This window comes from Chionomys nivalis, chromosome 7 (genome assembly GCF_950005125.1).
Source record: "Chionomys nivalis chromosome 7, mChiNiv1.1, whole genome shotgun sequence".
Lineage (NCBI taxonomy): Eukaryota > Metazoa > Chordata > Mammalia > Rodentia > Cricetidae > Chionomys > Chionomys nivalis.
The window spans coordinates 96,935,157-96,963,129 of NC_080092.1; the positions used below are offsets into that span (position 1 = coordinate 96,935,157).

General features: G+C 54.5%; 1 protein-coding gene across 1 annotated transcript; it reads right to left on the reverse strand.

The window, feature by feature from the left end:
- Positions 1 to 27,809, reverse strand: Rhbdf2 (rhomboid 5 homolog 2). The gene is made up of 19 exons (XM_057774652.1): positions 27,746 to 27,809; positions 13,477 to 13,618; positions 9,316 to 9,472; positions 8,228 to 8,352; positions 7,202 to 7,397; positions 6,919 to 7,122; positions 6,278 to 6,406; positions 5,837 to 5,955; positions 5,530 to 5,727; positions 3,743 to 3,854; positions 3,518 to 3,592; positions 3,222 to 3,383; positions 2,941 to 3,047; positions 2,762 to 2,825; positions 2,576 to 2,670; positions 2,320 to 2,395; positions 2,091 to 2,191; positions 1,768 to 1,921; positions 1 to 1,286 (listed from the first exon to the last, which is right to left on the reverse strand). The coding sequence occupies exons 3-19, from the start codon at positions 9,457 to 9,459 to the stop codon at positions 867 to 869; spliced, it is 2,481 nt and encodes an 826-aa protein (XP_057630635.1). The 5' UTR covers positions 9,460 to 9,472; positions 13,477 to 13,618; positions 27,746 to 27,809; the 3' UTR covers positions 1 to 866.
- Positions 27,810 to 27,973: the final 164 nt, after the last annotated feature.

The following is a 27,973-nucleotide window of genomic DNA, read 5'->3' on the forward strand; positions in this document are numbered from 1 at the left end:
TAGAGAATGCCATTTAATAAACTCGAGACATCATCCATACAAAGTTAGCGTTACTTTAAAAAATTAGGACCATAATATAAATTGGAAAAACAAACAAAACACCAGGCCCTACAGCCGCAAGCATCCCTTGGAGTCAGTCCTCAAGGTGGCTCAGCCCCTGGCCACACAGGGAGGAATGAGGCAGAGGTGGTGGGGACAATCCGGGCATCAGAGCCCACCGGTGAGGCCAGATACAGATGCTGGAGCTAGGGCTGAGCTGGTGACTTAGGGATCTGGCTTCTTTGCTTAACAATAGCCCTTAGCATCCCCGTATAGCCATCTCTCCTTGCCTATCACTGCCCCAAGACAACGGCCAAAGTCTATCCTACAATGCTGTGTCCGGGAGCCTTAGGAGCAGGCTCGTGACTCCATAGACAAATGCAGGAAGGGCTTGTAGAACAGGGAGGAGAGGAGAAACAGGAAAAGGGTCATAGCAGCATGGTGGGGACCTCAACCCTGAGGACAACTGAGGGAGCAGCTGTGTGTCTGGGGAGGTCACAGTCACAGTGACAACGGGAAGACGGCACCTGCACAGGCCAGAGCCCTGAGCCCTGGGAAGGAAAATTATTGTCTCTACAGGGGAAGAGAGGCAGGCAGGGCCTAGGACCTGAGCCTTGAAGAAACAGGTGTCCTGATGTCCCCCAAACTTGAGTCAGGTACATTCAGGCCTGAGAAAGGGAGATCTCATCTCCCTGGGGAACCCCGTCTTTACCACCTGTTTCATATGGAGTCAGCCTTGCCTACAGAGCGAGCCCCTGGGCTCGGGGCCTCGCGGTCAGCAAGTCTCTGCAGGCACATGGCCCGGGGCAGACACAGTCTCTGCAGAGTCAGTGTAGCACCTGGTCCAGCTCATACTTCTCACAGAAGCGACTGGTGAAGGGGAAGCAAGTGAGGTACTCGATCCAGGGCCAGTTGATGGGGTAGATGTAGAGCCAGAGCACCAGGGAGGCGAAGAGCCCGGCGAAGACGACCAGCGACACCAGGATGAGTGCCCGCTTGCGGTACTTGTCACTGGTGCCGAAGGTGATGTACGGTAGGAAGGCAAAGGCCAGCAGCATACCACTGAGGAAGCCGAAGATGTGCGCGATGTTGTCTATCCAGGGCAGGAGGCCACAGATGAAGAGGAAAAGCACAATGGCCGACAGGTTGAAGAAGGCCTTCCACGGTCGCTCCAGCAGTTGCCAGCTCTGGAAGAGCTCCACAAAGAGGCAGGCAAGGAGGCCAAACTGTGACCCAGCTGGGCCCACCTGAGGAGGAGAGAGGTGGCACACTGACTCTGGGTACCCGAGGCGCATCTCGCGCTCAGAGGATGAGACAGGGGTTGCTGCACTTGCCCTGCCCATCCTTGTGGAAAACCTGGGTGGGGGACCCACTTGCTTAGCATAAGCCAGCCTGCGCCGGAGACCACAGGCAGTGGCCAGAGCACAGGCCAGAGGGAGCAACAGACCTCTCCTCCTAAGGGTAGAGAGCAGCCACATGTAGGGATTCCCTGAGCAAGGAGTGGGGATCCCTGATGACTCAAGACCACCCCTGGTCCCTCCCACCAAGAATTAAGAGACCAATCAGCAAATCCCAGCTTAGCTGTCCACCTGTAGTTAAGGTGGACACAGTGGGGCTCTGTGCCCTTGCTGCAGATCCTAGGGTGGGGCTAGAGCAGGGAGCAGCGGGGCTGGTCCTCCCCGTATGCCACACTTCAGGCCCCAAAGGAAGGGTGCATTCCATTACTACCTCTGCCCGATAGGGGAGGAAGATGGCGCTGGCCAGGTTGCCGGTGATGCCACTAAGGATAAAGATGATGGAGATGCGGTGCCAACCGGCCAGCTTCTCTAGGTCCCTCAGGATGGTCATTTGGAAGACCACAGACACAAGGCAGTGCACTATGCTGGGGGTAGAGACATGAGCATCATCAGCCTTCCTTGTGTGCCCACGGCCAGAAGCTGGGCACACCACAGGGGCAGTCGGCACTGGCCAGGTGAGTCAGGGTCCAGAAGCCCTTTCTCCAGCATGCGGGTGGGAAGGCACAGGGCAAGGGGCAGCGAGGCACCTCTTACCCCGCGTGCAGGAATAGAGACAGCCAGATCCGGTAGAACTGGTCAGGGACCTCGGGGTTGAGGAAAGGCAGCAGCCCGCACACCTTGTCCAAGCAGTGCACCTGGGTGGGGGACACAGGGTTGTTGATGTTGTCCCAGGAAGCAGACCAGGCATGAGGCTTCCAAATGGGAAGGATCCAATGAGTCTTAGGACCCCTACAGCTTCTGTTCCCTAGACAGCCTTGCCCACCTGGGAACAGAGTGTTGCCTCCTCATGGAAATAGCCATGCATGAATTCACAGTACTCTCGGGTGGTGATCTCACAGCTGTGGGCAGGAAGCAGACAGGGCATCACTTAGGCTAGAGCCAAGCACCTGGCCGTGGCAGGCAGGATGGCGCAAGCTCTCTATCTCACGGCCCCCTCCACCCCTGCCTCCCCATCAAGAGCAGAGACTGGAGGACAGTTACAGAGGTTCACCAGCCTGCAGGGCTGGTGTCTAGCTCACCTGCCCTTGGTGCCGATGCAGCAGGGGCGGCCTTTGATCTTACAGTCTATGTGCAATAATCCCGTGTGGTTGCTCTGGGCCTGCTCTGTGCAGATCTAAGAGAGAGGGCACCGATGGCGGTGGGCTTCAGTGCTGGAAAGCCAAACGTCCCCACCCTCATTCAACAGCCTCCAATGAGTCACTCACCGGCCACTTGGTAATATCATCTGGCCAGATGTGGGCCCCACTGGAGGCTGGCTCTTCACAGGTCCTGAAAGCAGTGGTCGGATGGGGCAAAAGGAAGAACTGGGACACCCTAGCCCTCCACACCCACCCGCCAGCATCCCAGAAGGCAGCTCAGATAGCTGGGTGGCTCTAGGCTGTACCTGGGGTCTTGGTGGCACACAACCGCTGATGGCTGCTTCTGGCCCTGATCAGACGAATCCGAGGGCCCAGTGTCGTTCTGCCACTTCACGAAAGTGGCCAAAGTCTCCTAGACGGTGGAGAGGTCAGGTCATGGTGCGGGCAGGGAACCCTCCAGGACCAGAGCTATTCCCATTTCCCCAGGAGCAGTCCAACTTTTCCAGCCTGATTGTGGGCTTGCCGGCCAGGCTGGCGATCTGGTAGGGCTGTGGTGGGGCTGGCAGGGTCGGGGGGCCGGACTCACCGAGCAGTCTTTCTTCTGGGTCTGGATACAACCCGAGCGGTCATTCTGGACACAGCAGCCCGAGGCTCGCTCAACCTCACGCTCCCTCAGCACCAGCTGCTCAATTTGCTGGTCTTTGCGGATACAGGGTGAGAACTTTGCTCCTAAGTGGATCAGGTCAATCTGGAAGCGGGAGAGGGGCTGGTGAGCAGCTCTCCAAAAGGGGCAGGGCACCCTGTATCCACTTTGGAACCTCCCCCAACTGGTGCGGAGTAGACAGGGTACGGACTCCCAGGCATCCCTAGCCTGGGCCTCACCGAGCTGGGGCCAATCCAGAAGTTCTCCTGCTGGATGTATTTCACGCTCTCGTATACACCCCTGTTCTTCAGCACCTATCAGGGGGGACAAGAGGAGCCAGAGCCCTGAGTGTGAGGGAAGAGGGGAGGGCTGGCACCCCCAGAACAGAGGATGTGAGCCAGGTGGCCGTGGTGGCAGATACTGGTGCCCACTGTGCCGCAGACCCTTGGCAGAGCCCTACTCACCAGCTGGGTGGTGACATGCTGGGCAAAGCCCACAGGTGCAATGCCATAGGTGCAGATCACCAGCAGGGTGACAATGACGTGGACAAAGGTCAGCCAGTAGGTGAAGTAAGGCCTGTAGGCAGAGGCCTCCATCAGCCTGGCAAGCTCACGCCCCGCCCTCCCCCTGGAGGCAGCGGACGTCCCTGGGTTCTTTTGATCACCCCAGTTCAGCCTTCCCACAGAAACTGAAGGTGCATCACCCTTGCTGTTAACTGGCAAGCCTGGCTGTGCTCATCTCTTCCTTGCTCCTCCTTCTTGCACTTCCTGGATCAGCCAAGTGACCCTGAAGGCCCAGGGTCTTTGCACACTTTACATCACCTGGAGACTCCAGCACCCCCAACCCCCACCACTCACCCGCCACAGCTGTCATTTCTTTTGTATAGTTCGGAGTCCAATGTCTATTGGGTCACATCGCAATCACACTGTGACCATCTCATTCTTTTTTTTTTTTTTTAAATATTTATTTATTTATTCTGTATACAATATTCTGTCTGTGTGTCTGCCTGCAGACCAGAAGAGGGCACCAGACCTCATCACAGATGGTTGTGAGCCACCATGTGGTTGCTGGGAATTGAACTCAGGACCTTTGGAAGAGCAGGCAATGCTCTTAACCACTGAGCCATCTCTCCAGCCCAAATATTTATTTATTTAATTATTTATTTATTATGTATACAATATTCTTTCTGCGTGTATGCCTGAAGGCCAGAAGAGGGCACCAGACCTCATCACAGATGGTTGTGAGCCACCATGTGGTTGCTGGGAATTGAACTCAGGACCTTTGGAAGAGCAGGCAATGCTCTTAAGCACTGAGCCATCTCTCCAGCCCCTCATTTTTTTTTTAAATTAATTTATTATGTATACACTGTTCTGTCTGCATGTATGCCTGCCCACCAGAAGAGGGCACTAGACCTCATAGATGGTTGTGAGCCACCATGTGGTTGCTGGGAATTGAACTCAGGACCTCTGGAAGAGCAGCCAGTGCTCTTAACCACTGAGCCATCTCTCCAGCCCGAGGATCTCATTCCTTAACCTCCTGGTTCCCTTAACGTTTCTGAGCCCAACTTCCCCCAGAATCCCTTGCTCCAGGCTCCAACTTCTTTTGTTCTGTTTTAACTTTTTCTTTTGAGACAAAGTATCTCTATGGAGCATTAGGTAGAACTCAATATACAGACCAGGCTGGCTTTGAACTCACAGAGCTCTGTCTGAATACTGCCTCCTGAATACTGGCATCAAACATGAAATTATTTATTTGTTATTAGTGTGTGTGTGCACGCGCGTGCGTGTATTGGGAGTGCAGACGACACAACATGAATGTGTAACTAGTTCTCTCTTTCCACCTTTATATGGATCCCAGGGGTCAAACTCAGGTCACCAGTCTCACTAGGCCATCTTGCCAGCCCCAGGCTCCTGTCCTTCTGACCCAGGCACCCACAATACCCCTCTCTCAGGCTGTGTCCTAGGACTGCCCTTGATCAACATGTGTTGACTGGCTGAAGTCTGGGAGCCACGCTGTAAATAAGGCAGCACACGCCAGTGGGAGCCTGAACTTGGGAGCCCGCGCATGTGCCTGGTAGTTTGTCATTACGCGGCAGACCTGCAGAAGGCGTTCTTGAAACGTTTACTGAACCGGAAGGGGCCATGTTAGGAGTGAGAGCCGAGAGGTGTGGAAGCTCTGGAAACAGAGCCCCGCTCAGGCTAGCTCCTGGGGTGGGAGATGGGGGGCACGGAGGGTATGGGACAGGACTCACCGGTGGCTGTCAAAGCTCTCCAGCTGCCTCTGCACCGTGCTGCTGATGCTGCGGCGGTAGCTGCGGTTCAGCCAGTTTCCCACAACACCCAGGCCGTAGTGCCGCTTCTTCCGGTCAAACGCAAAGTGCTTTACTTTGGAGGCAATGCGCTTGCCGCGCTGGGTGCCAGGAACCGGGGTTCGGCTGTTGTACTCTTTTCTGGTGGTAACAAAGGCTTTCAGCCTGAGAAGCCTCCCAGGGCTTAACAGGGGTCAGATCCCGGCAGAGGCCAGGGGAGGGCATCGGAGAGTCCCCACCCTGTACTCACAGAGGGATTTGCACTCCATCAGGAGAGACTGGGGAAGCGGAGTGTGGGACCCCTCGGAAGTTACTAGCAGAGAGTGGAGGAGACTCAAATACATCATCGTGCATGGAACTCATTTCTTCCTGGAGTAGGGGGCACCAAAGACAGGGTAAGTAAGGAGTCAGTGTCCCAAGTACTATCCCCTAGCATGCCGCTCAAGGGCAAGACAGCGCTAGGTAGTCTCTTCAGGATGGATGGGGAAGCCACATGCTTGTCAGCCCTGAACTGATTTCCCAGTGGGTTCATCTCCCACTCCGCAGCCCCTCCACGGGAGCCTAGACCAATGGCTCACAAAGGACACACCCCATCCTGCCTCTGAACATTTCAGGGCTCCTGGCAGGACACAGTCAAGGCCAAGGTTACTCCCCAGCCCCTGCCTGCCCAGAGTCCACACCCCATGCTTGCCTTACTAAAAAAGGAGGAGTCGAAGGTGTCCGCTCCATCAACAGCATCCTCCTCCAGGAAGCTGGGGTAGGCAAAGCTGCGTTTGACGTTCCGGCACCGCTGCCCTGTGGCGTCCAGCACCGAGCGCCCCTGGGTGCGGGACAGGAGCATCATCAGTATCAAGACCCAGAATCCAGGGCCAAAGGGGCAGCGTGCAGGTTGACAAAGGCATGTTAAGGGGGTGGGCTGAAGGAACTGGTCAGAGCCGAAGGCCAGGATGGGGCTCTAGCTGCTGCTGGCCCCTCACAGCCTCTTTTTCCAAGGTTTTAGGACCAGCTTTTCCCTCGCGACCTCCTGCCTGCTGACATGAGCAGTTGGCGCTCCAACACTCAAGGCGTTCATATTCACATTCATATTCTATACCATCATGCTCTGGTCTGGGGCTATGTCCCCTCCCTGCTGCCTCTTGGCCCAGCACACCAGGCCCTCACCCACTCATCTGATCCTTTATCTCCTGTCATTCTTCCTAAGACAGAGGGGCAGTGAGGGTCTCGCAGGGAACTGGGGCCTAAAGGACACAGGTATCCCTGGTCTTCAGGGTATGTATGTGAGCTTAGTGGCTGCCACGGATGAGGACTTACATCCTTCAGCATGGGCCTCACCTTGAGGAGGGCGGCGGCTGCCTGAAAGCTCATGTGGGCAACAGATATCCTTTTGCGGCGGGGCAGGTGGGAGTAGCCAGAGCGGACACTGGTGAAGGACGTGAGGGACAGGACCCCTGGAGTCAGAGGTGGATGGGGAGCGTGAGGCCGGTCCACCTCATCTGGGTGGCGGAAGGCCCGACCCCGGGCCAGGGGATCCACAATCTGCAAGAGACAGTGGGTAAGAGAAGCTGTCCAGGCCCTGGGAGAGCTGCTTACTGCCCCTCATTTCCAGGACGTCCACCTTGGGCATCTTGCAGGGTTTTGGAGACTCAGTGCCCTGGAAGGAGGGCACCTCCTGGCTGGGTAGCTCCAGTTCTCTCTGGCACGAGGCCTTGAGCCGGCCATAGTGCACACTGCAGTGGTGCAGGCTGCGACGCTGCCAGTTTTGTCGCTTGCCTTCCCAGTCGCCACTGACCCCGAACCACTGGGCTGTGCCCCTGTAAAAGAGACACAGTGTGGGTGGAAAGCCGTGCACATACTTCCGGGGGCGGGGGATACGTGTGAGGGGTCCTGGTATACATGTATGTGCAGGGGAGGTGGGGGTGATGGTACACGTGTGCACAGGGGAGGTGATGATTGTACAAGTGTGCACAGGGGGATGATGATTGTACACGTGTGCACAGGGGGGTGATGATTGTACACGTGTGCACAGGGGGGTGATGATTGTACACATGTGCACAGGGGAGGTGAGGGATGAGAGTGCACTTTTAAAGGAGGTAGCATGGGGGATGACAGCATGCGTGTGCTGGAAAGGTGACAGTGTGGTGTGGGTGTGTGTACACAGGGAAGGTGATGTGTAGGTCGAGGGTACCGGAGGCAATGGTACATGTATGAAGGGAAAGCTGTATAGGGGTACATGTGTGGGGGTGATGGCATGTGTGCTCCTGTGTGTGTATGAGGTAAACCACCTGCTGTATCATATACTTTCAGGGTCCTGGGGAATCAGCTTCCCTGAGCCCACTGAGTCCCCAGCCACAGCCCAGTGCCCAGGCTTAGAGTGAAGGCCAAATCATGAGGGGTGGACCTGGGAAGGCCACGAGAGCCCCTCTGCTGCATGCCGTGAAACTTCCTGTCAGGAGCCCACGTGGAGCCCAGGCTCCCATCCACGCCACCACACCGCGTCATATCCTCCGCGGGGAGCTGGCTGCCTCTTACTGACCCTGTCTATGCCTTCTGGAAAGGGGACTCAGGGCTCAGGCCCTGGGCAAGATCAGGTGCCCAGAATGTGCAGGCTGCTGGGGTGTCCAGGTGGGGCCCAGGTGCTTACTTGCGGATGCTCTGGGACAGGGAGGCCTGACGGCGGAAGCCGGGGCGTTTCTCGGTGCCATCCTGCCATCGTCCTCGGGGTTCCTGGAGGCTGACACTCTTCAGGTAGGCTGGGTTCTTAGGTCTCTGTGGGGGAGCGAGGAGGGCACGCGCTGAGTGCATAGCCCGTTCCCTTCTTGTGTTGGGGACAGAACCCAGACCCTTCAACACGCTAGGCCACTTTAACACTAGACCACTGACCTGCACCCCCTCCCTCTGCAAGGGTTTCATTCTGAACTTAAGATCAACATTTTCTAGTGTTTTCTAGCAAGGTCTGGGGATCTAGCTCTAACTCAAGCTGGCAGAATGCTTGCCCAGGATACATAAAGCCCGGGTTTGAGTCCCAGCACTGCATACACCAGGTGTAGTGGTGAACACATGCAACACCGGCACCCAGGAAGTAGGGGCAGAAGATCAGAAATTCAAGGTCACTGTTGACTACATGGCAAGCTCCAGGCTAACCTGGGCTACATGAGACACTGTCTCAAAACAATAAAGACACAATGTTTTCCAGTGAACCCCAGCAAATGCTCCCTATACATGATCTGCCCATGATGTGGGACGGGCTCGCCTCTTTTCACGTGGTGAGCGGGCGGCCCCAACATTGCTCCTCTTTATGTCTCAGGCTGTGTGCAAAGCCCACACTATCTGGGGCCTGTTCTCAATGGGCTCTTTATAGGACAGGAGTCCAGATGGACAGAAACACTGACCCATCCCCCCCAAGAGTCAGGCGCTACAGGGGTGGGTTGCTGGCACTGTGGGACCCCGCGCCCACTCAGGTCACCAGACAGCCCACACCCCCTCAGAAGAGGCCAGTCAGGGCCAGAGAGGGGAAATATAAACAGCCAGAGCCTAGGCAAATCTTCGGACACTGCTCCCTGTCCCTTGGCCACCAGGCGATACAGCGCACAACGTTTCAGAGTTCAAAGCCTCACTCCTACAGTATTGCAGCTCCGCGTCGAGGCTGCAGGGCTGCCAGTGGGCTGTGATGGACGGGTGCTGTGCGGGTGGGCACATCTGTTGCCTGCGGCTGTGCCTCCAGCCTCTCACCTCAGGAAGCATGCTATCCCGCTCGCTGGGGGCCTGGGCCTCAGGCGGAGGGATAGTGATGGATAGGTTGGGTGGCTTCCGGCTCTGCAGGCGGCTACCAGACACAGAAGAGAGGTTGCTGCCATCCTTGTCAGCAGAGGCCATGGTGGACCCGATACTAGAAGGGAAACGAGGAGATCAGAACAGGCGCACAGAGCTGGCAGGACTAGGGTGCGGTGTGGGTGCAGCGTGAATTCTAATTGGTTTTAGAATAAAAACCTGGAGTCAGATATAGGGGTTAATGCTGAAAGATCAGAGAAGCCAGCTACTCGTTCTTACTACTACTGAATCCTCAGATCAAATGGAGTACCCTGTCTCTACCAGTCCTCAGACTGAATGCCATCTCTATGAAACCTCAGCCTGAATCCTGAGCTCCTCTCCTCCTGCCTTATATTCCTCTCTCCGCCCAGCCATATCACTTCCCGTCTCCACCTCCCTAATGCTGGGATTGATGTTGTGAGCCACCACTCCTTGGCTCTATTTCTCTTTTAGACTGATTCAAACTCATGTAGCCCAGGGTGGTCTTGAACTCACAGAGATCCATCTGCCTCTTTCTCCTGAGAGCTGGAATTAAAGGTGTGTGCCACCATTGCCTGGCCTCTATGCTAACTAGTGTGGCTAGCTCCGCCCTCTGATCTTCAGGCAAGCTTTATTTGTTAAAGCACAAACAAAATATCACCACACTTGGGGGATCTTAGAACCAGGGAAGGCAGCTCAGGACCAGACCAACCGGTCGGTCCCACGTGGCCTCAGACCAAGCACCAGAGAGATGCGGCTAGGCTGCACCTGGGCCGGGTGGAGGAACTTGGGGTCTATTTCTGACTTTCATTTGCATTTCTGACCAGCAGGGGTGGGGAGGACCTTGGCCCAGCCTCAGTCCCTTTCTGACCTCTCTGCTCCAGGAGCAGAAAGATAAGGAGTGGGTGTGGTCAGAGCAGATCAGGGGCCTTAGGTGGGCAAGGACAAAGGGTCCTTCCTTGATCTCTGGGGGAACGTTCTACAGACAGGACCGCTCCAGACAACCAAGCATGCCAAGCTGCCAACTGGTGCCCTCAGTGCTGCTGGGCCGGCACCAGCTGCTGCCACCAGGGGTCAACTACGCAGCGCAGGTGCTTCTCCTGGGGAAGCAGGCCTTGTTACGCATAGGAAGTGATGGCTCTGCCTAATTCCCAGAGGGAAGAGAAACCCACCATTCAGGTCCCTGTCCCCCAAGGCTGCCTAGTTTCTCCTCAGAGTTAAGCCACTTAAATAGTGGTGGGCACATATAATCTCAGATGCTTGGGAGGCCGAGGGAAGAATAGCATTTGGGCCCAGGAGTTAAAGGCCAGACTCTGCAACATAAGGAGCCTCTGTGTAGTTAGTACAAGCCCGTAATCCCGGTGCTTGGAAGACTGAGGAGAGAATATTGTGAGTTTGAGGCTAGCCTGGACTAGGTCAGCCTGGGCTATACCTGTTAGAAAAAAGAAAAGAGAAGAAAAGAGGAAGATAATTGAAACTGCTACTATCCTGGTATTTCTCATATTTTTTTTCCTTTAAGAGAGGGTTTCATCGCAGGCTAGCCTTGAACTTGCTGTGTTTCTAAGGGTGATCGGGAACTCCTAAATCTCCTGCCTCTCTCTCCCACGTGCTGGGGTTACAGGCACGGGCCGCTGTGTCTGGTGTATATGGTGCCAGGAATCGAGCACAGGCTCCGTTCGTGCTAGGCAGGCACTCTCCTAAAAGAGCCACATCCCAGCCCTGGTATTTCTTTTCTCACAGCCACGGGACATTTTAACAATAAAGGTGATTCACGCTCGCTGAACAAAAAGACTGAGCACGGCAAAGCAGAAAATAAGGTTGGGGCCATCCCTCAGGGCGGCCTCTGTGTTCCAGCAAACAGCACAGGTTCTTAAAGCAGCCGAGGCTCTCAGGTCTGGTGTCGATCCCTTTCCCTTGGGAACACACAGGTTGCCGTCTCTGCCTTCTTTGTGAACAGAAAAGCCTTCACTAAATGACATACCAAGACTCAATTCCTGACGGATGGTTACGCAGGGCGTTTAGTGTTGATCATGTGTGGGTATGTTGGAGTATTGAAGACCAAGCACTACATGCAGGAGGCTAGCAGGAAGAACAAGGGTGTTGAGGATTGCAGTGGTCTGGACAGGTGGTCCCGTAAAGAGGAGGTGGTCGCTCACCCTGTTAGGGACTTTTCACTACTTGGGCTACTGAACCCCATTCCCCTTTGATGGTTCCCATTCCTCTTTGATGGCTTTGATAAGGTACCCACTGTCTGCTTCTGCCCCTGCAGTACTGGGACACTCAGTAGGAGGCAGCAATGGGCAAGAGGGCAGTGCTCGGTAGCCACCACATGAGCCCATGTCCAGCTCTTACTAGCTTTTACTTTCATTTCTTAATTTATTTATCTTATGTGTATGAGTGTTTTGTACGTTACTGTCCATTATATACACCTGGTGCTTAAGGAGGCCAGAAGAAGGCAATGGATCCCCTGAAACTAGAGTCACGGATAGTTACAAGCCACAACATGGGCGCTGGGAATCACACCGGGTCCTCTGTAAGAACAAGTGCTCTTAACTGCTAGGCCATCTCTCCGAACCCTTAGCTCGAGACATCTTTAACCCTTCCACAGCCTGCTGTCACCTGAAAGAGACCACCAATCTCCCCACCCTCCCAATGGACCTATCTCAATGACAAACTCATGCCTGTCTGTTTGGTTCCAAGATCCCATTCTTCAAGACCAAGCTCCTCCATGCGGCCTCCAGGCTCCCTTTGCTCCCCCTCCCCACCAGCTTTGTTCTGACTGTGCCACTCTGGCCCCTCAGCTGGAGGTGGGTGCCCCCAGCTTGACCCACGAGTGGTCTTGGCTTGCCCCAGTGAGAGCACCAAACCACTGCCACCCGGGCTTAGACTCGTGTAAGAAAAAGAACAACACATTCTCCCTATTTCGACCCCCAAAACATCCCTCAAGTGCTATCCCCAGAAACCACGCAAGAACGTCCCCAGCCGTGAATTCACCAGAGCTAAAAGGTGACAACCACCAAATGCTCATCAATGGAGGATCGGGCAGACAGAACGGTGCAGATCCAGAACAACATCCTCATCCTAACACTGGCTCAACACAAGTAGGACCTAGGCGCTAAGCTAGGCTGTGACCTTGAGAGCATCATCTAAGACGCCACTCACAAAAGCCTTGTGTCTGCCATCCCACCACTCAGGAGGCAGAGGCAGGAGGATTCTGAGTTAGCACCAAGGCTGCTGAGAAGGCTCAGAGGTAAAGGTGCTTGTCATCAAACCTGACAACATGAGCCTGACCTCTAGAACCCAACACTGTGGAAGGAGAGAATCGTCTCTTGGATAAGTTGCCCTTTGACCTCCACTGTGGTACACTGTGGTATCTGTACCACAGAAATCTAAATATGCACAAAATAAACAAATCATTGTGGAAAATGTGAGAGTTGGAGGCACAGTCTGGGCCACTCAAAGGATTCAAGGGATTCGATACATGAGATTGCACTGGAAGAAAAAGAGAAGGAGAGAGAGAGAGAGAGAGAGAGAGAGAGAGAGAGCGAGAGCGAGACCAGACAGATGGCTCAGTGGTTAACAACACAGGCTGTTCTTCCAGAAGATCTGAGCTCAGTTCCCAGCACCACATCAGGTGGCCACCACAATAGCCTGCATCTCCAGTTCCAGGCAGCTGGATGCCTTCTGACTTCCACAGGCACCCGCATACACAAAATAAAATTTTTTTTAAAGAAAGTCGGACATGGTGGTACGTGTCTGTAATTCCAACATTTGGGAGACTGAGACAGGAGGACTGCTTTGAGATCAAGGCTAGCCAGGGCTACATAGCAAAGACCTGTTTCAAAATAAACAACAGGAAAAGAAAACCAAAGAGAGCTAGAGATACAGTCAAGTATATCAGACTTGCACCTGCGAGGTCCTGGATTCTGCGGATGCTGAGCCTCTGCCTGCATAGGTCACTCTGGTCTATGACCATTACAGGGCCACAACAGAGAGGACCTCCTGGTTTAGCCTGGATGCCACTTCCTCAGAGGGGCTCTCCCTGCTTGCTGAGCAGCCTCCAGCCACGTCTCTGAGGCCACCACCCGGCCACCAGCTTCCTACCTGCAGACACGTGTGAGCCACACTTCCTATGCTGTTGGAGGGTGTCTTACACCATGTTCCCCTCCTTCCCTCGCTCTACGGATGCTCCTGGGTCGCGGTGGACAGACGGAATGACAGATGGCCGTATGCCTTAGCAGTCAACCTGTGAGAACAGAGGGGCTGGTTAGAGAAGGGAGGCCAACCTCCAAATCGCCCCATTTTCCTGACTTTACCCATCTCCCACAGGAGGGGCAGGAGGAGACAGAGAAGCCTTCACAGTGCTGGTCCAGCCCAGCTCCATGTGGCCATCGAACTTAATCTACCACCACTCACACACAAGGTCTGGTCCAGGGCTTCACTGGAGCCAGGCATGAAGGTGTCCCCTATTCTGTTTTAATATTACTTTTAAAAGGTCTATTATCCTTTAGACAAGGTCTCAGGCAGTCTAGGTTGACCTTGAACTTGCTGTATGGCTGAGGATGACCTTGAACTCCTGATCTTTCTGTTGTTCTCTGCCTCTGAGTGCTGGGATCGTAGATGCGTGCCACTACTCCCAGCTCACTAGGACTTTAATAAAAATAGTCAATTCACAAGTCCAGGAATTGTTGTCTTTAAAAAAAATTTAATTTAATCTCTTCTTCCATTGTTGGTGCCAAGGATCAAACTCAGGACATCGGGCTTATATAACAAGCACTTTTGAAAAACGTGTGGGTGTTTTGCCTGCATGTATGTCTGTGCACCGCATGCACACCTGGTGACCGCAGAGGCCAGAAGAGGGCTTTGGATCCCCGGGAACTGGAGTTACAGATGGCTGTGAGTCGCCATGTGGGTGCTGGGAATGGAACCTCTAAGCCATGTCTCCAGCCCCAGTGGAATCTACCTAACCCTGTCTTCTGACTAAGATTGACTCTCTGGGGTGGGGAGATGGGTTCAGTCCTGAAGTGCTTTCCATACGAGTGTGGAGACTTGAGCTGGGCATGGTAGCATGGATGTGTCCTCCCAGCCCTGGGTCAATGGGAGCAGGAAGAGATGCATTGGGCTTGCTGGTCAGCTAGCCTCACCTACTTGGCCATGCTCCAAGGAAGTGAGAGACCTTATCTAAAAACAAAAAAGGTATATGGTTCCTGAGGAATGATGCCCAAGGTTGGCAGGCACAGGCTCATCTCTCTCTCTCTCTCTCTCTCTCTCTCTCTCTCTCTCTCTCTCTCTCACACACACACACACACACACACACACACACACACACCCCACTGGGCTAGGTCCACAACTAGGGATCATTTAAGATACAGTGCTTGGTGCGCAGGCGTGAAGAACCCAGGAAGAGCCAATAACAGCAGCGCCTGTAATCCCAGCATGCCTCCAGCAAGACAGGAGGTGGAGGCAGAGGATCCTCAGAAGCCAGAGGGCCAGCTAGCCTGGTAGACATTCAGCAGCAACAAAGAGACCCTGTCTCAAACAAGGCAGATGGTGAGGATTGACTGACATCTCAGGCTGTTTCCAACTCCACATATGTGCCAAGGCAGACACCCCCTCCCTCGACAGGCGTGTACACACACAGGGAAAGAAAGGAAAGGGGCCAAGGCTGGAGCTTAGGCTGGTGCCTGCCACATAGGCAGGAGGTCTTGGTCCCCTCCAGCACTGCAAATAAAACAGATTTATTTTCCATCAGTCAGCCTGATACTAGGCCAGTGCTCAAGCGACGGGGACCTGTTCTGCCGTGTTTGTTTTTTTAACTCTTTGACTGATGTAAAATCCACACAATGTAACATGAACTATTTGAAAGAGGGAGCCGTGGCATCTGTGTTCCGGGAAGCCCTGTTCAGGCATGTATCATAAACAAGGCAGAGGAGCACAGCGGGCCCTCCCTGAAGTAAGCCTCAGGAGCTACTGGGAAATGTGAGTGTCTGGGCAAGGTTAGCACCACAGGTGCCAGGCCTGGTCCAGCCCTCCACGTATACTGTCCCTCAAACGCCTTCTGATTTGTATATGGGCAGAGGAGGCTCCGAGGGGTTGATTAACTTACTCAAGCTCACACAGCAGGGAAGAGGGTGCAACTCAGATCCAAGTCCTCAGACAGGAGGTGAGAGAGGCTGCCTTCGGAACCTGGCAACCTCTTTTCCAGGGTACACTTGGGGCTGGAAGCGCCTCATCATGGGGCCAGGGAGTCATCCACAGACGGAGCATGGGCTAACATCCTAGTGATTTTATTTGTTTTTTCAAGACAGGGTTTCTCTATGTAACAGTCTTGGCTGTCCTGGAACTCACTCTGTAGACCAGGCTGGCCTCGAAGATCAGCCTGCCTCTGCTGGTCTAGGCCCCTCTGCTTCCACCTGCAGGGTCTTCTATGCTTTGTATTCTGCAGTGAGGCCTGCCAAACTCTCCACATCACAGATGCGGGGCACTGGGTGGGGGATGGGCTTCGAAGAACTGAGGCAGAGCTGGCCCAGGGCATTACTGCTTCTTTACCTGGGACCGACAACCTCAGCTTTGGCTCCATCACCCCGAGGTGTCAATCACCCCGAGGGCTGTCCCACCACCCTCTGAGATCACAGATGGAAGATGCTGGGGTTGGACTGGGAAGACTCTGAGGAACACCGGCAGTCACAGGAGGACACTGCTTGCGGATAACTCCAGGACAACAGCCTCACCTGGGACCTCTACACAGAAGCTCCTCGACCTGGCAATCGTCTGGGACCAGAGTGCAGGGAGAGGGCATCAGGCGGGCATTACCCTGGGGAACTGGCAACAACGGGGAGGGGCAGGCGGCAAGAGCGAGAGAGGAGGCAGAGAAGCGTCAAACTCGGAGGCTACACCCTGAGAGCATCACCTGTGACTCTCTAGCTAGACCCTTCTGGAATAAGGGGCTGAAGGTACCTCCCGGGAGTCAGCACTGCAGGTTTGACCCTATTCCGCCAGTCAGGCCATGACACAGGCTCATGTCTGAATGCTTAGGTCCCAGCTGAACTGTCTGGGGAGGACTAGGGGGTGTGTTGCTGGTTTCAAAAGCCCACACCAGGCTCAGTTTCTCTCACTCTGCCTTCTGCCAAGCTCTCTGCCATGATGAACATCGACCAATCCTCTGAAACTGTAAGCTGACCCCAATTAAATGCTTTCTTCTATACACTGCCTGGGTCTTGGTGTCTCTCCACAGCAACAGTTCTGAGACACAGCTTTATCCCCCTGCACCTCCTCCGAGCTCCCACCTCCTGTATCCCAGGCCCTGCAGCCACATGCCTCCACCTCGTCCACCTGGCCAGCCCCTACTGCTTCCCCCCATACACTACGTCATACAATGTACCCCAACCACGCTCACTTCTCCTTCCTTCCAGGTTAACCTCCCTTCCTCCCCACTCAAAAAAAAAAGCCACCAAGTCTAATTTGTGTTGCCCATATATTCGCTGCAGCATGGTGAAACTGCCATGGCCAGCCCCTTAATAAAAATTGAACCCTTCCCCACCTCCCAGCAGAAGCCATCAACTATGAAGATTATTACACTTCAGAATGTTTACCGAATTTTTTCTTCTTTTTTTTTTTTGGTATTTTGAGACAAGGTTTTTCTATGTAACCAGACTGGCTGTCCTGGAACTTGCTCTGTAGACCAGGCTGACCTCAAACGCAGAGAGAGGTCCACCTGCCTCTGCCTCCTGAGTGCTAGGATTAAAGGTGTTCACCACCTTTGCCTAGCGAAATTTAAGTTTGTTTGGGTTATTAAAGACTCTCTTCGGTAGCCTCATGTCTGGACTGCTTTGTGGGGATTGGGGGGGAGAGGCTGTCATAGATACCGCCAACGTGTGTCATTCTCAGTTAGGAGTCAGCAGGCATCGAAACCACTGCAAAAGAAGCCCTCGTGCCCATAGCGACCAGTGGCAGCATGGATCACGGACTTCCACGTGGTGGCTTGAGGATCACAGACATCAGTGTGGTTTCCGGTGACAACATGGATCATGGACACCAACATGGCCTCCAGCAGCAGCACAGACCACGGAAATTTTTTTTTTTTTTTTTTTTTTTTTTTTGGTTTTTCGAGATAGGGTTTCTCTCTGTAACAGTCCTGGCTGTCCTGGAACTCACTCTGTAAACCAGGCTGTCCTCAAATTCACGGAGATCCACCTGCCTCTGCCTCCAAAGTGCTGGGATTAAAGGCGTGCGCCACCACCGCCCCCATGGAAGACTTCTGAGGAGACCTAACCCAGAACACGAACCGTTCTTGTTGCTCAAAGTCAGGGCGATGGTGTGGTTGGGCAGCGTGTCCTGGGTGTCAGGACCTGTGTGACGCCCTCAGCACCGGCAGCCCAGCCAGGACTCTGGGTACAAGCGTTATGTTTCCCCCACGAGTGTCACCTCCAGGAAGCCTGCCTGGCCACCACCCTGCTCTCACAGCATCCCACAGCTCTGTCTGACATCAGGAGTCTCCTGTGCTGTTCTCACACCCGGTCTGTCCCCATGGACGCTGGGCAGGCTCTGGGGGTCACTCACCTTGCCCCATCCCACTGCAGAGCTTAGACAGAGGTTACTGGGTGCTGGCTGAGGATGGAGCCCAGTGGCGTGGTTCCCTGGTTAGCCAAACACACTTTATTCCCTTCTGAGGAGCTGCATTCAGAGGCCAAGCCACTCAAGCTGGAGACTGCCCCCCAACACACGCAGGAGCCCTCCCTTCCCTACCCCCCTGTGCTGCTATCAGGGCCAATCTCCAGATAAAAAAGGCAGACAAGACTATGACCACAGGACAGGGGAAGTTCACAACCTCTCGGACAATCTTAGGTCGTAGAGAAAGTCTGATAGCAGGGATAGGGCTGGTGGTGAGTCCCGCGCCAGGAAGGTCTCGCCAACACCTGCACCAAAGCTGTGAATGATGATCTGTAAGTAGCTGAGTCCCTGTGCCTCAGTTTCCCTTTCTGTCCACTGCCAGTTAAGCAAGACGACAGCTCGTATCCAACCACAGGCAGCCCAGATAATGAAGGTTTTCTCCACCACTTTTTCCCAGATCTTCCCCTGACCCTTCTGCCCCAGCTTGTGTAGAGGTGATCCCGGGTGTGCTGGCAGCTGCCTGGCACAGGAGTGGGGCTGAGCAGATTCACTCTAGGTTCCCGACGTCCAGGGCGGGCTACAGGGACAATTGCAGGAGCCGCCCTAGCAGTCACTTATCTCCCGCCCCCAGAAGTGCTTGCTCACTACAGAGGAAATTGTGACATCCTGGGAGCAGGCTTCCTCTTGCCCACAGTCATATCCGCTGAGGTCTCCAAGACCCCAGGCTTGCTGCTGCCCATGGGTGGGGGTGGAAGGGGCCAAGGCTAGGTTTATGGCCTCAGCCACCTGCCCAAGTTGGATCCTGGTCTAACTTCTAAGCAGAAGCCTTCCCCACAAAAGAGTCTCTAGCCAGAGCCCCAGAGATGGTCTTGGATTAAATACCAGGGCGGAGGGTGGGTCGGTGTTTCCTCTTCCCCTCAGAGTGTGGTATCCAGCAGGGCTGGGGGCAGGGCAGACAGAGAGGACAGCGCGGCAACACTGAGATGTCACATGTGCCCTTGACAGATGGCTTCCGTGGCCTCTACTAGGGTCAGCACGCTCTCCCTTTAGATAGCACCACGCAGCCAGCCAGCGGTGGCCTCGATTGGGCACACAGACACATAGACTCAGAAACTGCCCTGAATGCCCAGAGAATCCGGTTTCCCCACAAAGGGTGGGGCCCAGCCACTCCCAAACAAGGCAGGTTCAACTCAGGCCTGGTAGGCAAGGTCACCCCCAGGGAGTGCTCCCCCAACCACACAAGGCAGGATGCCCCTCCCTTACCAGGCAGGTGACATTGGTGCCACTGTCCTCCAACTCTGCTGCAGAAGAGGATCCACCTGTTCACAGGTCTGACCTGAGTCCCTTCCCCTAATCTCTACCTGCTCTCCATCAATGCGTGCTCCCCAGCGGGATTCTGGAGCCCCAGCATTCTTACTATTAATTTCCTACTCTCTTAAGCTCTGTAGACTCGGGGAGTCAGGGCATCAAGGTGGCTTGACAGCTATATCCCCCAAAGGAGTGGGAGCCTGATGTAAGAGCCAAGGCCACACATGGCCAGAAATGGAGACAGAGGAGGGCTGATGGCCAAGGGTGGCCCTCTCCCCTCTAGGGAAAGGGGAAGAAAGACCATTATTCACCACGGAATATGACTAAAGGAGAGGGTTACAGGTCACCTAAACAGGGGACTTAAGCAAACCACACCTGGCCCAGAAGTCACAGCCAGCTCTGGGCTGTAGGCAAGTCCTGGAACAAGCAGAGAGTGGGCAGAGAAGGGGGCGGTGGCAGACTACTGTCAGGTCCCTGCTGAGTCACAGGGTGATGACGGTATGGGCTGGGGGCAAGGAAGCAACTTCTCTCCCCGGCTTCCCTGCCACAAAAACCAAAACTGCACCTTCCCTCCCAGGGCCTTGCTGGGAACCTCTGAGTTTTTAGAAAGCTTGACAAAGAGGAAGCGGAACCCTCAACTGCTGCAATCCCCTGTTATAAAAAAAGAAGAAAAAAAAAAAAAAGCTACCATTGCTGACCTCTCCAAGTTCTCCATCCCTGATGGTCCTGGAGGAGGATAGCCCATGTAAGACAGAGCTGTCATCTAAGAAGTCTCCAAATCGGTCCCAACAGCCCGTGACTCACTACTGAGCGGCTCCTGGCCCTGGTAAGAGGCTGGGATGGTGGAGCCAAAGGCAGCAATGTGAAAAGCTGACATGAGGTCCCGGGACAGGACCTTGGAAGGGTCATAAGGTTATAAAACTTGCGGGGAGGGAGCAGCAGGATCTACGGTCTGGCAGGAGGCTGCAAGGGCCACAGAGAAGGAGGGGAAAGGACTCCTTCCTTCCCCAGTGCCCCCAACCCCAAATATGGAGCAGCAGGTGGTAACACAAAGCCAGCACACCCCACTGGCCTGCGCCTGGTGGCCACCCACAAAAAAAAAAAAAAATGGTTTGTGGGTTTACGCCCTGAACAGATCTCACAAGCAGCAGCCCCCCCCCCCCCCCAACAGAGCCCTCACTTCTTTCTCTCCTTCACTTCCCAGGGCTTGTGCCAACCTCATTTCACAAGACCAGACCTGCAGGAGCAGGTCCAAGGACTTGGCAACCTGCTGACTTCTTTGGGCTTTTCCCCATTAGACCCTAAGCTCTGACCCAATTAGAGCAACCTGGGTGTCACAGCCCACCACACACACAGGAAGCGGGTACTAGGCTCCAGGGAGCTGCCAAGGGCAGAACGTAAGTGTGAGAATTCCTGTGTGTAGGTGTGGCACCCTGCTCTTATCTTCCCCTCTGCCTTCATCTATCTGGGCTTTCTCTGGACCGCGAGCCAGCCAGGCAGAGATATGACTGCCTCCCTCCTCTGCTGGGGACTCTAGTCTAGCAGCAGGCCCAGGTTGGGGAGGGGGCAAGTTCTGCATCCCTAAGGCTCAGGACACAGCAGTGGGACACAGTTTGCCTGGCATATACAAGGCCCTGGATTCCATCACAGCAACACACACACACACACACAGAGCTAACCAACACACATGCTGCTAACACACATACACAGAGCTAACCAACATACACACACACTGCTAACACACACACACAGAGCTAACCAACATATACACACACACTGCCAACACACATACTGTTAACACACCACAGCAACACAGACACATGCTAACGTACACATTGCTAATACACACACATCCTGCTAACACACATACACACTAACACACATGCTGCTAACACACACATACTACTAACACACACACTAACATACTGGAAATGGGTATGTAGCCAGAAGTCCCAGCTCAAAGTTCCTCTGGAAATCGTGACTGTAGAAGCTGCTGCGGGAGGCAGGTCCCCTCTAGCAACAGAGCAAAGATGCAGGTGCCTTGGGCAGAACCTAGGACAGAGCCCTATCCCACCCAGGCAAGTGGCAGCAGGTCACAGGCTAGGATGCTGGCCACAGCCTTAGGGGACAGGGGACAGTACAAAGACAGAAAATGGGTGGCTGGGTTCCAGGATGTTTGTCCAGCTGTCTGGTCTCCTAAGATTGTTAAATTCCCCCTGGGAGGGGCGGCAGAAGTCCTAGATGTCAGGGCGCGCCCCGCAGAGAGAGCACTCAACGCTGGGTACCACATCAACATGAGCTTGCTTTGGTATGGACGATCTGCCTGTCAGAGCAACCTTGGCTGCTGGGAATTGGGTTTTCATTGGTCTTCAAAACCGTAAGAGACATGCCCAGTGGTTGGGGCAGGATGCGGTGGAGCCTGGGAGGAAGGGTTGAGTAAAATGGTGCACTTTACTTCTCTGGGGTGCCTTGACACCAAGGTATGATCGCCACATGCATGCACACAGCTGGGCTTTTGTCTGTTACTTGCAAGCCAATCATCCACCCAATTTCTACCTGCCATCTTGGAAGTGCAGCTGCAGATAAAGCAACTGCCTGACTGGGGAGGCAGCGTCACATCATGCATACATGCCACATCGCATCATGCCACGTCATGGGCCCAGCTCTGTCGTGTGATCTTGAATATGTCACTTAACATCCCTGAGCTGAATCTGTTGTTCATGTAGCCCAGTGAAGCCTGAGACCTGGTGTCTCTGTCACCAGTAACCAGGGCTCGCCTATCATGCATGCTCCACTGAGGGACAAAGTCTCACCCTACCCTACAGCATCCTTGCCTAGGATCATTGGGTAGGAGTCAGAAGGTGACCAGGCCAGGTGTGAGCACCCGAAAGCCAGGAAGGATTGCCTGCCACCGCATGTTGTTTGTCTTCAGTATTCTCAAGACACCCTGCTGGGCATCCTGCCAAGATTTGCTTCTACAGGCTAGGAGCTCCCCCCCCCCCCCCCGCAGGGAATATGCCAGCCAGACACTTTTCAGCTTGTACACTCTCATTAATAAGCTAATAAACTTGATTTCCCAGAACTCTGCCCTGGGGCACCCTACTTCCCTAGGAAGACGCTAGCCCCAGACACAATGGGTACTAGGGATTTAGGGTACTTAGACACGGGACCATGGAAGCTGTGCCCCCAGCAGGTGAACCTTCAGTGCCACCTGCCCGCCAATCTCCATCCCACTCTGGGGCGGTGTAGGACGTTCATGGGGAAGAACGAGGCCTGGCTACCCTGTCAGTTTCCTGTGCTATGACACGGGGTGACATTCCCTACGTATAAGGCCTGACGCAAAACTAGGAGCTACCTGATGGCCTTCTTCCCCCCACTGAGCTGAGCTTCACCATCATGACCCATGTGGCCTATGTACGAGCCAAGAGCCACATGTCCGGATTCTACTTGACAGGTTGTGTGTGTTGGGGGGAAGAATCAAGGGTCAACAACATTAAATCACTGATCCAGATCCCATAGTCAAGAAGTGGTGGGGCTTTTCAAACAGGGTTTTTCTGTGTAGTCCTGACTGACCTGGAATTCACTCTGTAGGCCAGGCTGGTCTCAAACTCAGAGAGATCCACCTGCCTCTGCCAGGATTAAAGGTGTGTGCCTCTACCACCTGGCAAGTTTTATTTTGTTTTTTTTAAAGATTTACTTTTATGGGCCAGGTGATGGAGGCGCACGCCTTTAATCCCAGCACCAGGGTGGCAGAGATATTGGATCTCTGTGAGTTCCAGGCCAGCCTGGTCTACAGAGTTCCAGGACAGCCAGAGATACACAGAGAAACCCTGTCTCGAAAAACAAAACAAGGCAAAAAAAAAAAAAAAAAAATTTACTTTTATTATATTTTTCTGTGTGTTTATGGATGTTTTTACCTGCATATATGTCTGTTCACCACATACCCACAGTGCCTGTGGAAGCCAGGGGAGGGTGTTGGGTTCGGGTTCCCTGGAAATAGAATTATAGACGGTTGCAACCCAACATGTGGATGCTGGGAGTTGAATCCAAGCCTTCTGTGAGAACAGACGCTCTTAACCGCTGAGCCGCCTCTCTGCCGGTTCTTCACCCCGCCACTCTCGGCATCATGAAAAGCCGAGCGGCAGGAGGACGTGTCTGGAGCGGCAGCTCGGTCTAAGTAGATCGGGCGGGCGCAAAGACCTTTGGCTCATGAACCCCTCCCCCTCCCCCACCCAGGAGAGGTGCCCGTGAGTGGGAACACCAACTGCTTGAGGAGCACTTCTCGGCTTATCAAGGAGCTTTCACAAACATTATCTCATTCACTGAGGCGGGGCGGAGGCAGCTGTCACTACGCAGCTTGACTGATAAAGTCCCTTAGGGCTCCGCTGAGCCCTCAGTTTTCAGTCCTGCTTCTACCTGGAATCCCACGGCAGGCAGGTTTCCTGCCCTTCAGAGACACACCTGGAGAGGCAAAATGCACCCTGTGCCAGGAATGAGGGGCAGCAGCTCCCCATACCAGCTGTGATACTGTGGACATGGGTTCAGTGGCCACCAATTGAGACAGAGGAGCCGGGCTCCCCAACACACCCCCAGGCCCAAGGGGTTCTCTGCCCTAGACACTGCTCCTTTTAGGGTTCAGATGATATGGATGTGCTTTCTCATCTGACACCCCAGTAGCCTACAAAACAGGGTTTTTCCAATAATCCAAATCTGTGCCGTGCACCACAAACTATCCTCAAACACATCTCAGGAGTGTGGTGCTGGCTCACTTCACTTCACAGTGTCCCCACCACAGCCACAACCAGGCTGAAGAGGTCCACAGGTCACCTTAGAATCCTGACCTCAGCCGGGCGGTGGTGGTGCACGCCTTTAATCCCAGCACTTGGGAGGCAGAGGCAGGTTAATCTCTGTGAGTTCGAGACCAGCCTGGTCTACAAGAGCTAGTTCCAGGACAGGCTCCAAAGCCACAGAGAAACCCTGTCTCAAAAAACCAAAAAAAAAAAAAAAAAAAAGAATCCTGACCTCATAATCCTCTACTGTACATCTGGAGAAACCGAGGCAGAGACCACCTAAGAGACTCCCGTCCTATGGAGCACTCACACAGACCGGAGTCTGCTGGCTCCAGTATCTTGCCTCCTGGTCTTTGAGCTTAGGATCACCTGCCCTTCTGGACAACCACAGTGTTTATCCCCCGCCCTGCCGGCACTCGCTTGGCTCAAACCACTATGCAGGGGAGGGGGAGTACCCGACAGACCCGGACATACAGAAACTGCCTTCCAGCAGCTTCTGAACCCAAATGCTTGTATCTAGGCCCCTGACGAAATCTGGTCAAGGGAGGTGACACCCAGCAATTCTCCATAGCTCCCTGAAGATGAGACAAAAGGGTTTCCCTTATGTGGGTCTGCAGCCCAGGGAAGCCAAGGATACTTGGGGGCAATCCTGGAAAAACCCTCATTCTTCCCAACAGCAGGCCAGGCGAGACTGGCTCCTCTTGTGAGGCTGCCTGTGTGCCAAGAGCTGCCCGCCCTGGCAGTGGCCCTGCCTCAGGGCCATGTGGCCGCTGAGGTCAGCCAGCACTCAAGAGTGCTGAGTCTGATCCCTCCTCCCCCCAGCCCTTCCGATCTGGATAGGAAACTAGGAGCAGCTCCCAAAGATGCAGATGGTGAGGTCACTTTGGAAATCCCCTCAGGCAATGGGGCAATACCTAGGCAGGATCCCACGAGTCCCAAGGGCTGTGCTGAGTTGGGGGGGGGGGCAAGTTGCTTGAAGAGCCTGCACACTTGTACCCTTTGGCTTCTTCCTGCTGTCATCTGGTGCCTGTCTGGGATACAGTTTATACAAGAAATGGAGCTGGGGAGATGGCTCAGCAGTTAAGAGCACTGGCAGCTCTTCCAGAGGTCCTGGATTCAATTCCTAGCACCTACAGGGCAGCTCACAGCCATCTGTAACTCCAGTTACAGGGGATCCAATACCTTCTTTTGGCTTCGGCAAGCATCAAGCACACACATGCTGTGAAGTCCTGCATGCAGGCAACACACACAAACACACACACACACACACACACACACACACACACACACACACACACACACACACGGGCACTGTCTATAGTTCAGGCAGCAAGAAAACTATCAATGAGCCCAGAGCAGGATTGAGACCCCAGTGGCCAGCCAGACCTTGCCTGCTATGATTTGTCCCTGCTCTTTCAGAAGCCGCCTCCCCAGGCAGTGGAGTGTATACAAGGTGTGGGAGGAGGGGGGGTGTCACTGACCAGAATGAGCAAGTGAGTCACAGGTTTGGGGTAGTTGGCTTTGAGGAAGTCTGAGTGTTTAGCTTTATACCTTCAGAGGCACAAACAGTGGGGTAACTGCTACAGTTATACCCAGCTGAAAAGGTCTTTGGCTAATTTTTTTGAGACAGGGTATCATACAGCCCAGAATGGCCTCAAGCTCACTCTGTGGCTAAGGATGACAAGCTCCTGCTTCTCCCACCAATGCTAGGATTTCAGAGCCATCACCAGATCTGGCGGCACATCAGGCTTTTAGGGTAAAAACACCAAAAATCAACCAATCAATCAAGACCCCCTCACCTCCTTTCTCACCCACCAGGGCTCCCAAGCAAGAAGTCTAAAAACACACAGGACAAAGGGAGAGGGAGATGTTAGTTTCTGGGGAGACAGAATCTGACCGCCTTCTAGCCTTCCCCTACCTAACCTGCAACACCCTCCACCTCCGTTCCCAGAAAGCTAGGAGCCCAGGAGCCCAACACAACAGTTTTTGGTCACCCCTTGGGGGCTCTGTAGGGTGGCTTTAACAGCTTTTAATCCCTGGGGCTTGAGCCCACCCAGATATACCACCACAGAGGCAACCGACCCTGTTAGAAGGACAGAGTAGGGAGCCGCAGGGAATTAGTAGATCCGTTATTCCCTGGGTGTTATTTTCCTGGTGTAAATATCCAGAGGAGTTAGTTCTGTGTTCAGAAGGAAAATTCCAGTCGGTCACATGGCATCCCCCATCCATGAGGCCTCCGCTTGTCCAGCTTTGGGAAACTCTATGGGAACAGAACTTGGTCCTGCCCTTCCTCCATCTCCGGGGATATGTGAGCTCAAGGGTTACTAGGCTCACCATGGGCTTATCCTGGGTGAAGCACTCCAGGCCTGTGCAGCCAGAAGGCCCCTGTTCCCAGCTCCTCCTCCACAGGGCCAGGAGCCAGCAGGCAAAAGACAGCCTTGTAGCGCCACGGCAGGACACTTGTCAGGGCAAAATTCGCTCTTATACCTCCTTACACTCTTTCTCATCTCATTTAAATTCATCCTGGTTCTTCCCACAGCCCCTGGAGAAACTGAGGCAGGAAGAGGAATTTACAAGCGGTACCCTGATGGGCCTGGTGACCGACGGTTTCTCAATATTGGCTTTCGGAGGGCCCAGCTCTTTGCTGTGGGTCTGACCTGTGCATTGTGGGGGGAATCCCTGATCACACCCACAACATGCTAGCAACAATACATGCTTCCTTCCTGAATAGTGACAGCCAACATGTCTCCAGACATTGCCAAATATCCTCAGCGGACAAAAGCGCCCCTATGAGAACCAGTGCTCAACACCAAGTTTCGTTTTCTTCCCCCGCCCCCACCTAAAGAGTCACAATAGCGGGGGTGGGGGGGTGGGGGGGTGTGTGTCCATTCCCTCAGCAGATGACACACACATTGGAACCCCGACATAGCCGGTTGAGGAACAGCTGCCACTCCACTTGTGGGGCAGTTCCTCAGATACACATCACCTTCGCGCTGTGAGTGCCAACCCTACAGACGCCCGGCTCAGTATTTCCTGGAGCTGGGTCAAAGCATGGACCTGGGCTCCCTCTCTGCCCTGGGGTGGGGGTAGAGGCCTGGGTTCTACAGATCCTACAGCTCCCCAACCTTTAACCCAATGCAGACACATCAGTTGGGGGCCCAACTCCCCAAATGCTTTGGTCCATAAACCTGGCTATTCCTGACCACAACTCTGACGGTGTGAGCCCGCACCTGTTTCCACCTCAGCTAGGCTCCACGCACAAACTTCAGCCGCGGGCTCTCGGAGTTCACGCGGGAGAAAGGGGAATAGTCTTAAGAGGGTCTAACAGGGATTTCTCGGTGGAAGGCGGGGCCGCACGTTCCAACACTAGGCAGTGCCCTCTTCCTCCCTGGGCTTTTAAACTTGTGCGCAAACCACGCGCCGGGACATCTGGTGACCGTGCCCCGGGAAACCCCATAGAGTCCTGGTTCCGATGAGGCCAAGGATCTGCGGGTGGAATCCAGCGGCCCAGCGGGCACAGTGAGTCAAGCCTCGGCCTCTGGGGCGCTCCATAGGGACCGCAGCCCCCGACCCTCCCCGCGGCCGTGCCGGGCAGTCCCGGGACTCCCCAGACACCGGCGGCCTAGTGGACCCGAGCTCCGCCTCGCCCAGTGCCCCGCGCTTACCTCTCAGAGTCCCCACGACCCGGGAAGCTGCATCAAGCAGAGCGGGCAGCGCGGCGAGGCGGCGTCTCCACCAAGGCTGGGCGCTGGCGCTCCGCCTCTTCCCTACCTGCGCGAGGGCGCAGGGGCGGGGCCTTGGGAGTGGGCGGGATCTAGTTGGGGCGGGGCTTCTTGGTGTGTGGGCAGTGTTTCAGAGGGGCGTGGTCGGCCTGCTGCTTCTGCCTTGGAGGG

Coding starts and splice junctions, on each gene's coding strand:
- Rhbdf2 (XM_057774652.1), bottom strand. CDS start 9,459: ATGGCCTCTGCTGACAAGGATGGCAGCAACCTCTCTTCTGTGTCTGGT. Junction 5,956..6,277: donor ACTCCTCCTTTTTTAGTAAG/GCAAGCATGGGG, acceptor CCCCTACTCCAG/GAAGAAATGAGTTCCATGCA. Junction 3,855..5,529: donor GAGAGCTTTGACAGCCACCG/GTGAGTCCTGTC, acceptor CTCTGCCTACAG/GCCTTACTTCACCTACTGGC.